The 17266-nt window shown below is 39.2% G+C and overlaps 2 protein-coding genes across 4 annotated transcripts in view; one reads left to right on the top strand and one right to left on the bottom strand.

Annotated features, from left to right (window-relative positions):
* Nucleotides 1-4886, top strand: part of TOMM20L (translocase of outer mitochondrial membrane 20 like) — a 14002-nt gene extending 9116 nt beyond the window's left edge. Inside the window, exons 4-5 of the mRNA XM_027770434.1 lie at nt 3614-3756; nt 4538-4886. Of these exons, the coding sequence (XP_027626235.1) occupies nt 3614-3756; nt 4538-4591 (197 nt within the window). The 3' untranslated portion in view covers nt 4592-4886. The remainder of the gene's footprint in view (nt 1-3613; nt 3757-4537) is intronic.
* Nucleotides 4736-17266, bottom strand: part of TIMM9 (translocase of inner mitochondrial membrane 9) — a 15084-nt gene continuing 2553 nt past the window's right edge. For 2 of the 3 annotated variants that reach the window (XM_027770427.1, XM_006144834.3), the window contains exons 3-6: nt 14724-14812; nt 6953-7017; nt 6532-6627; nt 4736-5175 (exon numbers count right to left, since the gene is read on the bottom strand). In XM_027770427.1, coding sequence (XP_027626228.1) covers nt 5041-5175; nt 6532-6627; nt 6953-6991 — 270 coding nt within the window. In that variant the 5' untranslated portion in view covers nt 6992-7017; nt 14724-14812 and the 3' untranslated portion in view covers nt 4736-5040. The remainder of the gene's footprint in view (nt 5176-6531; nt 6628-6952; nt 7018-14723; nt 14813-17266) is intronic. The other variant, XM_014586415.2, reaches the window with a different exon arrangement.

Here is a 17266-nt window from a genome sequence, read left to right as displayed (position 1 = left end):
CCCCCCAGGGGGGATGGCCATGCTGCAATCCCTTCTCCTCCATTCTCCTCTTGGGATCTTGGGCAGGTATGCACACGCTCCTGGCGTGAGTTTTAAGCCACCAGGTCCGGGACTTGAACTGCGGTCCACTATGTGGGAGTCCAGCAACATAGCCATTACACTAACTGCTGGTCCCGAAAAACAAGAAAAGTTTGTTTGTTTGTTTGTTTTTGAGAGATTTTTGCTATAGGGCGCGTGCGCTCACCAGACAGACAGAGAGAGACATAGAGACAGAAAGCGAGAAATCACCCCCCAGGGGGGATGGTCACGCCGCAAAAAACCAAGAAAAGTTTTAAAAAAGAAATATTAACATTTGAACATCAATAGCTTAAAGAGATGTGTTAAGCAACTTGGTTCAGTTAAACTATCCTAGCCTTTTTATCACACTGTGCCTCTCCATTGTGTTTGTTAGTGCAAGTTTATGTTGCTGTCCTGTAAGTGACAGGTGGAAAGCAGAGCCAGATATAAGAAGACCTCATTGTCATGGAAAATACTAAGTAAAAGAATTTTTCAGATGACTAAATATTGTTAAGATTCAAAACTTTTTTTAATAATCATAATTTTTTATTATTGGAGAGTATTACTCTTATTTACGATTCAAAACGTTTTAAAAATTCTAACTGCTTAATAAAAAAATTTCCTGTTTCCCTGGACTCAAACCAGGGTTGACTATGTGGGAGTCCAGTGATGTAACCATTACGCCATCTGCTGGTCCCACGGCCAGGTATAATTTTCAAGTGGCAGCATCTGGGACTTGAGCTGTGCTCACGTGGGATCCAGCTGCCTTAACTTCCATGCTATCTCCTGGCTTCACAATGTTCATATTTTGATGTTAAATCCATGAGAGGAAAATAATTTATTTTGGAGCTTCTTATGTAAGAGATAAATTTCATGTTGCTGGATAAACAGGCATTATGTCCACTATGTACAATTTAAGTACTCTTAAAGAGGGATGGTCATGCTGCAATCCCTTCTCCATTTTTCCTTTTGGGATTTTAGGCACACATGCACATACACCTGGAGTGTTTTTCAAGTTGAGATTTGAACCTCACAGTCACCCTGTGAGATTTAGTTACCTTAACCACCAGACAACCATTTGGCCTGTCTTCTCCTTTTCAATGCCACAGGGCACATATGCTCATAGCGTGAGAGAAAGGACATGTGTGCACATGTGTGTGGAAGTACACCCAACTGTGTGTGGTCACACAGCACTCTCATTTCCTCCATTTCTCTATCCTCCATATCCCAGTCAGGTTCTGGGCTACGCACACACAGAAACCTCACGTGTTTTTCCAGTTGCCAAAACCCGAGGTTCCAACTGTGGTTTGCCCATGCAGGGTCCAACTCCCAACGTACAGTGCTATCCACTGTGCTATGGGCTGGCCCTCTCTTTTTCTCAAGCGTTGCAAACTCCCTTGTGTATCTTAATGTCTGCCTGTTTTTACCTCTGTTTTTTTTTTTTTTTTACTACAAGGTTTTGGTTTTCAATATGTATATAACATCCTCTAGGATTTAAAAAATATAAAAGTCAAAGTCCTCATAGCAATGCCCCAATTTATACTCGATTTAGTGGCTTTAAAATAAAGGTGTGGTGTTATCTGTTGAAGATGTTTTGATCAACGACTGGGGAGAAATGTTCACATATTGAAATGTTCACTTTGTAAGCTAAATAATGTGAAGCTGGATTCCCACATGGCCAACTGTGGTTCAAATCCCAGACCTGGCAGCTTGCTTTTTCACTTGTCTCACTCTCGCTCTGTCCCTCTCTGGTCAAATTAAAATGAATAAATAAATAAAGTTAAAATAAAATGATCCTAAAAAGACTGTGAGAAATGGGGCCAGCAGGTGGCGAGTCGTTAAGGGCGCTGGACTCCCACATGGCCAACCATGGTTCAAATCCCAAACCTGGCAGCTTGCTTTCTCACTTTCCTTCTCTCTCTCTCTCTCACTCTGTCCCTCTCTGGTCAAATTAAAATAAATAAAGTTAAATAAAATAATTCTTTTAAAAAAAGGTGAAAAATGAAAAAAACAGTCAAAGTCATTGCACATTAGTCTATAATGTTATTTGAAATGATAGTATTTTATTAACGCTCATCTTTTCTTTTAGGTGGAATTGTTTGTTAAACAGACTGAAAGTACCTGCTTAATACTAATGTCAAAATGAATAGTTAGAATTGACTTAAATGATATAAACAAGAATGACTTTATATAAGTTAAGGAACTTCATTTGCATGAGTCTCTTCTATGGCCTCCTTGCAATGTGTGTGTGTGTGTATAATTATTTATTTTATTGTTATTATTGTTTTTAAAATTTGCTAGAGTGCTCACTAGAGACAGAGATAGAGGGAAAGTAAGAAAGCAAGCCACTGGGTCCAGGATTGATACTGTGGTCAGCCACGTGGGAGTCCACCTTAACAACGATGCCACCTGCTGGTATTAATACTTTTTTTTTGAGACAGATTTTTGTTATAGGGCACCTGTGCTTGCGAGAGAGATGAGAGAGGCAGAAAGTGAGAAATAAGCCCCCCCCCCCCCCCCCCTCGCCTCGGGGTGGGGATGGCCACTCCACAAACCCTTATCCTCCATTCTCTTTCAGGATTTTGGGCACCCACACACACACATGCCTGGCATTTCAAGTCTCTAGGTCCAGGACTTGAACCATGGTCAGCCATACCATCTGCTGGCCCCAATACTTTTTTTAAGAGACATTTTTGCTAAGGGGTGCATGCACTCACTGGAGACAGAGAAAGTGAGAAATCATTCCCAGGGTGATGACCACACCACAATCTCTTCTCCATTCTTCTTGGGATTTTGGGCACACACAAACACTCTTGCAAAAAAAGAAAAATTAAAAATATTAATATTGGAGTCACCTGCTGGTATTGATATTTTTACTCTTTTATTTTTTTCCAAGAGGGAATGGGTGCTTTCCAGAGAAACAGAGCAGAGAGAAAGAAAGCAACCCCCAGTGGGAATGCAGTCATGCCACAAAGTTTTATCGTCCATTTTGTTGGGATCTTGGGCACACATACACATGCACTATGTGTTTTTTTAAGCTGCTGGGGCCAGGATTTGGGCCAAAGACATCCATATGGGATATGGCTCTCTATGCACAGCATTTAACCGCTATGGTATTGGTTTGCCCCTGGGATCCATTTTTAAAATGTTTCATTTAGCCAGAATGTGATGTTTTATCTGTATTTCACCAATCTCAACCAGGGAACCAAACCCATCATCTTCTATATGGATCTAGCTTTTCTTGAGCAGCATGTTAACTGCTGTGCCACTGAGCTGGCCATGATTTTTAATAAGTTTTTAAAAGGAAATATTTTTAAATTCATTATTTATTTTAATTAGATCAGAGAGAGACAGAGAAAGAGAGGGAAAGTGAGAAAGCAAGTTGCCAGGTCTGGAACTCAAACCAGAACTTGCCATGTGGGAGTTCAGTGACTTTAACCACCATGCCACCTGCCAACCCCATAATGCTGTGTGTGTGTATGTGTTTTGTAGTTTGTAGAATGTGTATTTTGACAAAGTTTAATTAAAATTTTGCTCAAAACTTAATCTGTTTCAGGAGAACATAGAATGGGAGTTGAACATCTCAGCAACGCACTTTTAGTGTGTGGGCAACCACAGGAACTTCTGAAGGTTTTCAAGCACACCCTCCCCCCCAAGGTATTCGAGATGCTGTTGCACAAAATTCCCCTTATTTGTCAGGTGAGCACATATTTATCTTTGTGAAATATGCACAAAAAATAACTTGGTTAGGTTTTGTTATATAGAAATAGCAAGGTTTTAAATGAGTAAAGTCCCTGACTTCTTGGTTGCTTTTCTTGCTTTAAGATGAAGTAAGTCTATTTCCTTCATTTTCCTTTGATTATAATGGGTTGTATATTTTGATGAGTATTATACATGTTTCAACATTTCAACATTCAAGCAGAATAGTGCCTATACTTTCTATTACCATGACAACAACATGTGAATCACTCCGGTAAATTTAAACATATAGGCTAATTAGTGTTCTCCCAAATACAAGTCTAGATGATCTCAAAAGAAGTCTACTCATAAGGCAATTGATTGATTGGTATCAGCCCACTTACATTTACCAAACTGCTTGGTATTTCTTCTGCATCATCTAGAACTTCTTATAAACATTTAGATTTGTTTCAGGATTCATTAGCTATAAGACATTATTTTTAACTCTGGTTCACTTTTATTAGACTGATCCCTTTCCATGACTGGCAAAATGCATATTATTGGTCAAACTCAAAATCATTCATTTTAGACTCTCAGCTTATGAACAAAACAACACAGATTCCACTAGAGTGTAACAATCAGCTCTTATACATTCCCAAGCTAGTCCTGGATGGGATGTTTCCAGAAGGTATATGAAAATGTAGCAAGGATAAGAATGTGTAATGCTCACCATGACAAGGGAGGTGAGAAAAAGATAATGCATTGAAATGATTAGCAAGTAACTATTTTATGTATTTACCAGCAATTTGAGGCAGACACGAATGAACAGGAATACTTGGAGGATGATGCCGACTGAAAACATTTCAACGTATTCACAGCCCAGTCAGAATATTATGGTGCTATATAGTATAAACAATTGTTCAGTGATATTTCCATTTATTTCACTTTCAGTAATAAAATTTTTTTCTATCTCATACATGATTGAACACATATTTTGCTTTAAAATTAACAGTCACAATTGAAGAAACAATGGTTTATTTTTCTAATCAAGTGACCAAGCTGCCAAATCTTAAGGCTTCAACAAAAGTTTCATTGTATTATTTTCACTTAACAGTAAGACCTTCTAATTTGATTATCCTTGGCATATGATTTTGTTTCTCCAGTGGTTTCCATCTGCCAAACAGTCGTGACCGACAGTTTAACATGGTGACTACTGCTTTCAGGGGATTCTGTCAGGTGAATCCTTACTGCCAGGGCAATAGCTGTTGGCACACTTTCACTGATAGTCCATCCATCCAGGCCTCTCTATCGTGGCTGGCCAAGGAGTCCTGCTTTGGCTGCCAGAGCTTCATTCTGCTGAATATGATATTCCTGAAATCTCATGGATATTCTTTGTGTCATTTTTAAATACTTCTGTAAGCAATGTTCTGAACAGGTAATCTAAAAATAAAAAGGGAAGATTCAAGAAGCAGCACAAAAATAATCAATTTTGAACAATGCATATATTCTAAAAGAACAGTGAGTGTATTGCTTTTCTTTGAATTATCTGAGAATTACTGGGTTGTTGCAGAAGTCATGGCATATTTTTTTTTCTATGCAAAATTGTGTCATGACTTTTCTGATTATTCAATAATAGTATTAAGGGGTAGCAAGTGACATAACTTTCAATTATTGATCCTTTTACCCACTGACAAGAATCAATATGTACTAAATGCCAAGCAGTTTGTGGGTACAAAGAATTATGGTTAAGTCCCTGCCTTCGTGAAGCTTCTAGACTAGATGTTCCATAGGAATGTTTCAATATGATGAGCTCAAAGCCACATTCCTATCCCTTTACTTAGATTATTAAAATGTAGACCCAATAGCAAGTTTGTCCCTTTTTACTTTTTTTTTCTTCAATTGTTAGAGGGTGTGTATACTCGCCAGAGAAAGTATCCCTCCAGAGAAGTGTGGTCATGCTACAATCCTCTTTCCTCTATTTCCCCATTCTGTTAGGATTTGGGGCATGCACATATATGCACTTAGCTTGTCTTTTAAGACACTGGTGCTGGGACTTGAACCACAGTCAACCATGTTGAATTTGGCTCACAAAGCACAGGGCTTAACTTCTGTGCTGTGGGGTTAGCCCTTGCTCCTTTTTAATGAGAAACCTCATTCTAAACATCCTTAACATAATTCTAAACCTTTTACTTTTTCACAAGAATATTACACTTACCATATTTCCTAAACTTTTGTCAATTATTTGACAAGTATTTACTTATTGATTGCTGGTTATATGAGAAGACTAAATTCTTGGCATGGATGTTTATCATCATCCCTTGGAGGGGTTTATGTCATTTTGAGAAACTATAGAAGTTTTTCATTAGGATATTAAGTTAATACTTCTAATAGGATTCAGTTTTCAGAGCCCCACCTATGTAATATGAACCACCAAATTCAAGCTTCGATTTTTGCAAAGTCAACCCGAGTTCTTGGAGCCAGACACAAAGGCTGTGTCAAATTTCTCTGGCCAGGTCATCTCGACTGAAAGTTAATTAGTAAGAGTCTTTGCTGTGGAACAGTAACTCAGCAGCCCAGGCATCCTCTCCAAAACTGTTTGACTTGGTACAAATTGACCATGGCATTACATTTCTCATCGTTGAACTCAATGCCATGAGTGCCTGGCTACTTTAGTCCCCCCAATCAGTCCAATTTCCTGCAGTAAGTAGGGACAAGTGAAATTCTTTGGGGGACTCTATAATATTTATATTGTTTGGACAAGGTTGTATAATTTTTAGTGAGCAACACTTTTCATACCTCTTCAGGTTTTACTTCTCTTGTTGTAAAGTCCTTAACGCAGTCCAAAAAGCATGTTTCTGTAAGTTTATTGTAGGTTCCAAGAAATTCCCTAAACTATAAACAAATCAGAAGGTTCTGTAATACATGGCTTTTAAAATAAAGACACCGAAACTTAAATGACTAATGTTTTATATTTAGATAAAATAGTATGTAATACTTGAAATCATAGGTTCTGTCACCAACTTAAATGGATATAATACAATCTACAAACATAGTTTTTTAGTTGAATTTTTTGATTGTCAAATAATAGATATGCTTCATAACATTTAATATACATTTTTAAAAGGAATTTGTGAGATCATTGATTGACATGGTTACATTCAGTAGCACCTTATATATTTTCTGCAAAATCTTTTTTTCCTTATGTATAATAACTTACCTGTTTTATCTGATCAGATTCTGGTATCTGTGCAGCCATATTCTTGTGGTATGTTTATTAGTCACCTGGTTTTAAAATGAGAAATAAAGTTTATCAATCTATAAACAAATATTTTTAGGCTAGCTAAAGAGTTAGGTAATCACTGTTCATATTTTATAAAATTATTTTCTTGGGGGGACCAGCAGGTGGCATGGTGGTTAAGGTGCTGGACACTCCCACATGGCTGACCACAGTTTGAGTCCTGGACCTGGTGGCTTGTTTTCTCATTTTCTCCCTCTGTGTCTCTCTTTCTGGTCAAATTAAAATAAATGAATGAATAAATAAAATTAAATAAAGAATTCTTAAAAAAAATTTTTTTTTGGACCAGCAGTTAGCGTAATGGCTATGTTGCTGGACTCCCACATAGTTGACCGTGGTTTCCCGGACCCGGTGGCTTTAACTCACGCCAGGTGCGTGTGCGTGCGTGCCCAAGATCCCAAGAGGAGAAGGGAAGAGAAGGGATTGTGGCATGGCCATCCCCCCTGGGGGGTGATTTCTCACTTTCTGTCTCTCTATCTCTGTCTGTCTGGTGGAGCGCACATGCCCTATAGCAAAAAAAACTCTCCAAAAAAATTTTTTTTTTAATTTTAAATTTTTAAAAGAGATTTTTGTTATAAAGTACGTGCACTTGCCAGAGAGACAGAGAGAAACAGAGAGACAGAAAGCCAGAAACCACCCTGGGGATGGCCACTCTACAATCCCTTCTCCTCCATTCTCCTCTTGGGAATCTGGGCATGCACGCACATGTGCCTAGTGTGAGTTTTAAGCCGCCAGGCCCAGGACTCCAATCACAGTTGGCTATGTGGGAGTCAAGCAACATAACCATTATACCATCTGCTGGTCCCAATATTTTATAAATTTCTAACTGTATATATAATTATATGCTACCCCTCCAATCTTTCAGATCATTAATGACAATAGAACATTACAGTTTAAATTCAGACTTTCTTTCCTTTTTTTATTTTTTGCTATAGGGTGCGTGCACTCTCTAGAAAGACAGACAGAGACAGAGAGACAGAAAGCGAGAAATCACCCCCAGGGGGGATGGCCACACCACAATCCCTTCTCCTTCATTCTCCTTTTGGGATCCTGGGCACACACGCACACGCACCCAGCATGAGTTTAAGCCACTGGGTCCGGGACTCAAACCATAGTCGACTACTTGGGAGTCAAGCAACATAGCCATTATGCCAACTGCTGGTCCCAGATTTTCTTTCATTTTTTAACAAATATTTTATTTAATTTTATTTATTGTCATTATTTTACTTTACATTTTTGAAGTTGACCAGAGACAGAGAGAGAGAGAGAAGGAAAGTGAGAAAGCAAGTTGCCAGGTCCAGGACTTGAACCACAGTCAGCCATGTGGGAATCCAGCTGCCTTAGCCACCATGGCATCTGCTGGCCCCAGATTTTTTTCATTTAAAAAAAAAATTGTCAGAAGGTATTTGTACTCACTGGCGAGAGACAGAAAGAGAAAAAGTAAGAAAGTACCCCCGCCCTCCCATAGGGACTGGTCACACCTCAATCCCTTCCTCTCCATTTCTTCCTCTTTTTGGGATTTTTGGCATGTACATATATGTGCCAGTGTATACTCAAGCTACTGAGTCTAGGACTCAAACTGTGCACATGATCATGTGGGATCCAGCTGCCTTAATCATGGGCTGGCTGGCTCTAGAATCAGATTTTCTAATGGTAGCTTCGGGATTCAAAAGTCCTGTCTATCTAAATCTCAAATTTTTAGATAGTTTACCTTGCAAAGTTACTAAAAAAAATTTATTTGCTTATTTAATTCTATATGTTATTGGGTTTTTTTTTGCCTTGACTAGAGACCAACAGAGAGAGAGAAATGGAAAGTGATAAAGCAACCCACCAGGTCCTGGACTTGAACTGCAGTCAGCCATGTGGGAGTCCAGTACCTTAATTACTATGCCACCTGCCAGCCCCATAAAGCCATTTGATAAAGCAGCATTCCTAGTGGGGTTTTCTGAGTTGGGATCAAGGAAACCAAAAGAATTCTGGTGTCTTGCTAAAATTACGTGAGTTAACTATTCTAATAATTACTAATTTACCTGCGCTAATGATCATTTTACTATTTGCACATAAATGCAAAAATTCTGTTGTTAACAAATGAGATTGGGCCAGCCAGGTGGTGTGTTGATTAGGTCAGCTGGATGCCTCATGGCCGACTGTGAAATTTCTTTTCTTTTTTTGTAGAGGTTTTTGCTATAGGGTGTGTGTGCTCGCCAGACAGACAGAGACAGAGAGACAGAAAGTGAGAAATCACCCCCCCAGAGAGGATGGCCATGCCACAATCCCTTCTCCTCCATTCTCCTCTCAGGATCTTGGGCACGCATGCACATGCGCCCGGCGTGAGTTTTAAGCCACTGGGTCTGGGACTTGAACCATGGTCGATTATGTGGGAGTCCAGCGACATAGCCATTATGCTAACTGCTGGTCCCCTGACTGTGAAATTTGAGTGGTAGACCTGGTGGCTTGAAAAACATGCTGGGTGTGTGTGCATGTATCCCCAAAATCTGAAGAGATGTGGAGGAGAAGGGACTGCGGCAAGGTCATCTTCCCTGGGGGGGTGCATTCTCAATTTCTCTTACTCTCTCTTGTGAGTGCATGTGCTCTATGGCAAAAAAATTAAGGAAAAAAAAAAGTAAAAGAAAAATGTTTAAATAAAATTTTAAAAAAAGAAATTAACTTATAAATCAACAACCATTATGGAAATTACTTCTTTTTTTTTAATTGCCAGAGGGCATGTGTGCTTATCAGAAAGAGAGAGAGAACTCTCTCCAGTGGAAGGTAGTCACACCACAATCCTATTTCTTCCATTTCTCTTTCCTATCAGGATTTTGGGTACATGTGCAATCATGTCTGGTGTGTTTTTTAAGCCACTGGAGCTAGGATTTGAAACATGGTTAGCCAGGTGGATCCAGCTCGCTTAACCACTGAGTTACAGAGCTGGCCTTATATTTGGTTTTAAATAACTCTAAAGTCTGCAGTTCAAAAAGGGTAATCAGAGACTTATCAGAAACTTCTGAACATATGATACTTGTGATCCAACTTGGAGGCAACAGAGGAAGGAAGAGAAGGAAATCAAAAGACCCTTTCTAGGGGACCAGCATATGGTGTAATGGTTACCTTACTGTGTTGCTGGACTCCTACGTAGTCGACCACGGTTTGAGTCCTGGACCCAGCGGCTTAAAACTCACACCAGGCGCGTGTGTGTGCATGCCAAAAATCCTGAGAGGAGACTGGAGGAGAAGGGACTGTGGTGATTTTTCACTTTCTGTCTCTCTGTGTCTCTGTCCAGCAAGCGCATGTGCCCTATTACAAAAACCTCTTTTAAAGAAAGAAAAAAGGCCTTTCTGAATTACTGAGATTTACATATATCCTACATATAGAATTTAGTAATTCAGTTATTCTAGATATAAGAATGTATATTACATTATTTATTTATTCTGTCCTGGCTAGTTCTAGAAAGGTTGAGTACCTCATTTAAAAGATATGTATAGGGCTGGGACCAGCAGTTGGCCTAATGGCTATGTTACTGGACTCTCATGTACCTGACCGTGGTTCAAGTCCCAGACTCGGTGGCTTAAACTCATGCTGGGTACATGTGCGTGCGTGCCTAAGATCCCAAGAAGAGAATGGAGGAGAAGGGATTGCGGCGTCTGGGAGTGATTTCTCCCCCCTCTGTCTCTCTGTTTCTCTGTCTCTCTGTCTCTCTGGTTAGCGCATGCGCCCTATAGCAAAAATCTATCTTAAAAAAAAAAAAAAAAAAAAAAAAAAACGAGATATATATATAGGGCTAACAGGTGGTGCGGAGATTAAGGTGGCTAGATCCCATATGGCCAACTCTACAGTTCAATCCCAGACCTGGTGACCTGAAAAACACAGATGCGTGTTCATGAATGCTCAAAATCCTGAGAGGAGAATGAAGAAGGGATTGCAGCATGGCCATCCTAATTAGGGATCATTTCTCACTCTGCCTCTCTCTGTATCTCTGTCTCTCTCTAGTGAGCACATGCTCCCTACAACAAACCTAAAGAGATACATCTAAAATAATAAAATACAGCTGCCTAATAGAAATCAAAGAGCATATAAAAGAAAGAATAAACAACACTAATCATATATACTGGAGACTAATATAAATGCCTTATATTTAGTTTTGGGTTTTGTGATAATAATACAGAAAAGATAAACTGGGTGTGTATATCTCAATAGTTTATCAATTATTATTTTAAGTGTCTCTTACAAATCACAACATTTTTATTAAGCTTTTATGGAGTTGAAACTAAGTAGAAAATTAAAGTTTAGGGTCACCATCATGAAAAAAATTTAACATTCACATTTTATTAACATATACCATCAATATTAATTCCATCATCACCTCCTAGCCATCCACACACCTCACTTTTTGTATTAATTCTTCTCTCACCTTTTTTCTACTCCCATAAATTTATAACTACTGACATTTTAAAGCCATTTCTTCCATATGCAAGGGAGAGCATCAGTTCTTTTTCATTTGTTATGCTAGTCTCCTCCAGATGTTATAACACATAATTTTCTTGGAAGTAACAATTGATAAAAGTATAATTACCTATACTTTAGAGAATCTTTGGTTTAGTAATATTTTTTTACTAAAACTCCTTTATATCTGTTGCCAAATTGTAACAAAGAACAAACAATATAATAGAGGTTTTAGGTTAGATTAATATTTAGGCAACCTAAAAAGATAACTGGAATGTTCTTTATTCCTCTTTTACTTTACTGTCAGAATATTTTATGGAATGATTTTTTTAAGAGGTTTTTGCCATAGGGTGCGTGTGCTCTCCAGACAGACAGAGAGAGACAGAGAGACAGAAAGTGAGAAATCACCCCCCAGAGGGGATGGCCACACCGCAATCCCCTCTCCTCCAATCTCCTCTCGGGATCTTGGGCATGCACGCACACACGCCTGGCGTGAGTTTTAAGCCTCCGGATCTTGGACACGAACCATGGTCGACTACGTGGGAGTCCAGCAACATAGCCATTACATCAACTGCTGGTCCTTTTTTTTTTTTTTACTAAATAAAATACCTACAGCACAGAGAGAGACAGAGGGAGAAAGCACTCCCCAAAGTAAGATGTGGTCACGCCATAATCCCTTATCCTCCATTTTCCATCCTGTTGGGATTTTGTGGGCACACACACATGTCCTGTGTGTTTTCCAAGCCACCAGAGCCAGGATTTCAACCACAGCCAGCCACGTGGGATCCAGCTCCCTTAATCCAGTACTTAGAGGATTATCACTGTTTTCCCTTTCTGATGCTCTAAAACTCCTTTTATCATTTTTTATTTAGAAACTTTAACCATGCTTTTAGTTAAGTCAAACAAATTCTTAGTTTTCCTTCATTTGAGAATGCTTTGATATCTCATCTCCTTCATTCCTAGGGTCCTAGGGTCTCCTCTGCATGTTAGCCACATGTCTGTGACCCAGGCTGGCTGAGGCTGGAGGTGAATCAAGGTGTGAGGACACTATTAGGGGTGTCCCTTACCCTGTTTATTTTATTTATTTATTTATTTATTTTTGAATGTTATTTTATTTAACTTTATTTATTTATTTTAATTTGATGAGAGTGGGACAGAGTTGGGGGAAGGAGAGAGAAAGCAAGCCCCCAGGTCCGGGATTTGAACCATGGTCAGCATGTGGTAGTCCAGTGCCCCTAACCACCATACCACCTGTTGGCCCCTATTTTATTTTTTTAGAGAGTTTTTTTTTGCTATAGGCACATGTGCTTGCTGGAGAGACAAAGAGACAGAAAGCAAGAAATCACCCCACCCCCAGGGGGAATGGTCATGTCACAATCCCTTCTCCTTCGTTCTCCTCTTGGGATCTTGAGCATGCATGCAAACGCCCAGTGTGAGTTTTAAGCCACTGGGTCCGGGACTCAAAGCATGGTCAACTACGTGGGAGTCCAGCAATGTAAACATTATGCAATCTGCTGCTCTCTCTACCCTGTTTTATGGAAAAACACATACTTTATAAAGATTTATTATACAGTACTCATGCTGTGTAGTATCAGTGGAGGAGCAGACAGACAGATAAATGGAACAGAATAGAGAACCCAGAAATAGATTCACACAAATAAACCAAAGTAACTTTATTTTTTAGGTTTTTGCCATATGGCCCATGTACTCACAGAGAGAGGGAAAGTGAGAAGACACCTCCCCTGCCAGGGGAATGGCCATGCTGCAATCCCTTTACTTCCATTCTCCTCTTGGGGTTTTGGTCATGTATGTACACATATCCAGCATGATGTTCAAGCCACCAGGTCCAGGACCCAACCATGTGGTAACCCAGCACATTAAACAGCCATGTAGCTTATTGGCCCCACACCAAATTTTTTTCTTTTTTAGAATTATTTTAAAAATTTATTTATTTATTCATACATACATACATATCAGAGAGGGACAGAGTGAGAGTGAGCAAAACTGAGAAAATGAGCCACCAGGTCTGGGACTCAAACTGTGGTCGGCCAGGTGGGAGACAAGCACCCTTAACCACCATACCACCTTTCAGCCTCAACCTAACCAATTTTTAAAAAAATTTTTTCTTTTTTTAATATAACTTTATTTATTTATTTTAATTTGACCAGAGAAGGACAGAGTGAGAAAGAAAGAGAGGGAAAGTTTTAGAAAGCAAGCCACCAGGTCTGGGACTTGAACTGCAGTCGGCCATGTGGGAGTTCAGTGCCCTTAACTGGCATCCACCTGCCAGCCCCCAACCTAACTTTTAACAAAGGCGCAAAAGCTACTAAATGAAATAAGGATAGCCTTTTCAACAAATGGTACTTCCACAGTCGTAAACTTCAGTCTTAAAGTAATTTTATGAAAATTAACTCAAAATGGGACCAGCAGTTGGCGTAATGGCTATGTCACTGGACTCCCATGTAGTCGACTGCAGTGCGAGTCCCGGACCCGGTGGCTTAAACTCATGCCAGGTGCATATGCATGCGTGTCCAAGATCCCGAGAGGAGAATGAGGAGAAGGGATTGCGGCATAGCCATTCCCCCTTGTGGGGTGATTCTCACTTTCTGTCTGTCTCTCTCTGCCTTTCTGGCGAGTGCATGTGCTCTATAGCGAAAACCTCTCAAAACAAACAAACAAACAAACAAACAAACAAAAAAACTCAAAATGGATCAGGGAACTAAAGTGAAATATAAAAATATTGAAAAAATTGTGAGATCCTCATTTTTTTAGAGCTATGCAAGTTGTTTTTCAACTCAGACATTCATTACTAGAAAATGCTAGAGACTGCTGGGTATACAAATGCTTTTCAGATTCACTTGCTAGACTGAGGTCTTCTGAATCTTTCACCATTCATTTTCCAATTGTTTAATCATAACCAAATTATACTGATTGGTGAAATCTAACAGCCACACAAACCACTCGATTGTGAGAACAAGCAGTGGCAATGTGGTTGTCCTTTTATTTGATCCTAGTTTTCAGAAATCACAGCAAATATTTGTTATTGTAGAGGAAAATGTACAATTGGGATTACCTTTTTTTATATCCCTAAAACATGGAGATAAGAAAAAGGGTAAGAGAATTCTAGAATCCCTGACTTAGGTCTCAGGAGTGATTAATAATGCTAAATTATTTTTGTGCCAAACAAATATATTGTAGAACCCCGGAACTTAAGGATAAAGGCAGATCTTATCAGTGTTGGTCAAGCTCAAACCTTTTCTGATGCATGAGTTTCCTTTCTGTTCTGGGAAAGTAGCTGTCCAACCTTTGCTTGAATATCTCCAGTGAGGCCTGTTTTCTTACCTGAAAAATGAGAGTATTATATGACTATGAGGCCCCTTAAGTAAACAGACTTTTTGATGAAATCTAAACGTCTATTGGCAAAATAATTTTTTTAAAAGCTGAGGCCTGAGGTGTTTTGATTTCAAAATCCAGTATTTCCCTCATCATAACCCAAGACCCACAAAATGTTTCAATGAACTTTTATGATGAATATCCCCTATATCAAATAGTCTCCAAATAGCCAATCATGTTATAAGCTCTTTTGATCTATTTTCCCTTAAGCAGTCTCAAAACCCTGTTAATTATTTTTATTGTTACCTACAATTACATTTATCTCACATTTATTAATTTTATCTATTATCTCCTCAACAATGCACCTGGTTCCTTCCCTAGATTATTTTAATTTCTTTCTTTGGTAATTGGAGAAGAATAAAATAACTAGCAAAAGGCCCTTTAAAAAAAATCATTTCAGGTTGCATTTGTCATCCAAGGGCAATTTCCAAATATTTTTTTAAAAACAACAAACTATGGGGAGGCCAGCAGTTGGTGTAATGGCTATGTTGGTGGACTCCCATGTAGCCAACCACGGTTCAAGTCCTCGACCCAGTGGCTTAAACTCACACCAGGGACGTGGGCGTGCGGGCCCAAGATCCGAGAGGAGAATGGAGAAGGGATTGAGGTGTGGCCATCCCCCCTGGGGGGTGATTTCTCGCTTTCTGTCTTTCTGGCAAGCGCAAGTGCCCTATAGCAAAAACCTCTCAAAAAAAAAAAAAAAAAAAAGGGGGGGGGTGGACAAAAACCAACAAACTATGGGGACCAGCAACTGGCGTAATGGTTATATTGTTGGACTCCCATGTAGTCGACCACAGCTCGAGTCCTGGACCCGGTGGCTTAAAATCAATGCCGGTCACGTGTGTATGTGTGCTCAATATTCCAAGAGGAGAATGGAGAAGGGATTGCAGTGTGGCCATCCCTCCTGGGGGGTGATTTCTCACTTTCTGTCTCTCTCTCTTTTTCTGGTGAGCGCACATGCTCTATGGCAAAAACCTCTCAAATAAATAAATAAATAAATAACAACAAACTAACAAGGATATAATGAGGAGATGTCCTGTATGTTTTTGAATCAAGTGCCAATTTTTACCAAATCTGAAGCCAAATTCTAATTCTGCCACATTTTAGTGTACAATGAGTGCTTTTTCTGATGTCTTTGACCACCATCACTACAAATGCTTCTGGTCTCTGTAGGACTTGTGCTAATAATTTAACAATCTTGTGAATCAGAAAATGGACCATAAAACCTCCAGGTGGTTCAGTTTTTAGGGACCTGGAAACAACCATGGTCTTAAAGCATTTCCACAGGTTACTTATCACAGAAGGAAAACCATTCCTTTACATTGGAAAAATCTGACAAGTCACCACCATAACTAAGTGACTGAATCTAGCTTGGCAGGCACTCAGTCCCAACATTAGGTGTTTGGTGGTGGGATACAGTAAGGGACACAGCCCCATCTATGTGGTATTCTTGCCAAAAATGTTCAATCTGATAATCATGAGGGAATAATTAGGAAAATGCACAAAATCACACAATTTGTTAGGATCACTGAGATTGTCCTTTTTAAAAAAAAAGAATTATTTTATTTTTAACTTTATTTATTATTAATATCATTATTATTTTTCAGTTTGATCAGAGACAGAGAGAGAGAGAGAGGAAGTGAGAAAGCAAGCCACCAGGTCCAAGACTTGAACCGTGGTCAGCCATGTGGGAGTCCAGTGCCTTTAACCACCACACCATTTGCCAGCCCCACTGAGATTGTCTTTTTAAGAAATGTAAGCCATAAAGAGGTCAAGGCTGATCTAGATTAAGAGGCTAGAGAGTTAGGACAACTAAACACAATGTATAAACCTTGACAGAATCCTGATTCAAAAGAGAAACATGTCTGAGGTATAAATAAAGATACTTTTGGGATACTTGGAGAAATTTGGATGTTATTTTAAATTTGATAATCTTGCAGAAGTCATGTAATAGAATGTCCCTAAAGAGATACATACTGGAGAAATTAGGTTAAAGTTCATTATGTCTGCAACTTAACTTGCAAATGTCAGCCAAAAAAAAAGCATATATGTAGAGAGTGTGAAAGAGAAAGCAAATGCAGTAAAAAAAAAAAAAAAAAAAAAAAAAAAAAAATTAACGACAGAAAAATGAAAAAAAATCTTGTGGGCCAGTGGTGGTGTGGTTAAGGTGACTGGATCCCATATGGCCAACCCAGAGTTGGAGTCCTGGCCCCAGACACCTGAAAAACATGCTGGGCTTATGTGTGTGCACTCGTGCCCAAAATCCTAAAAAGGAGGAGAAAAAGAGATTGCAGCAGGTACCATGTCCCATCCTGGGTGCTTTCTCACCCCACTCCCCCCTGGCAAGCACACCAAATTAAAAAAAAAAAAAAAAAAAAAAATCCTGACACCCCTTTTGTACCA

This window comes from Tupaia chinensis, unplaced genomic scaffold, assembly GCF_000334495.1.
Source record: "Tupaia chinensis unplaced genomic scaffold, TupChi_1.0 Scaffold000133_1, whole genome shotgun sequence".
In the NCBI taxonomy this organism is placed as follows: domain Eukaryota; kingdom Metazoa; phylum Chordata; class Mammalia; order Scandentia; family Tupaiidae; genus Tupaia; species Tupaia belangeri.
This window is presented reverse-complemented; position numbering and strand designations above follow the sequence as displayed.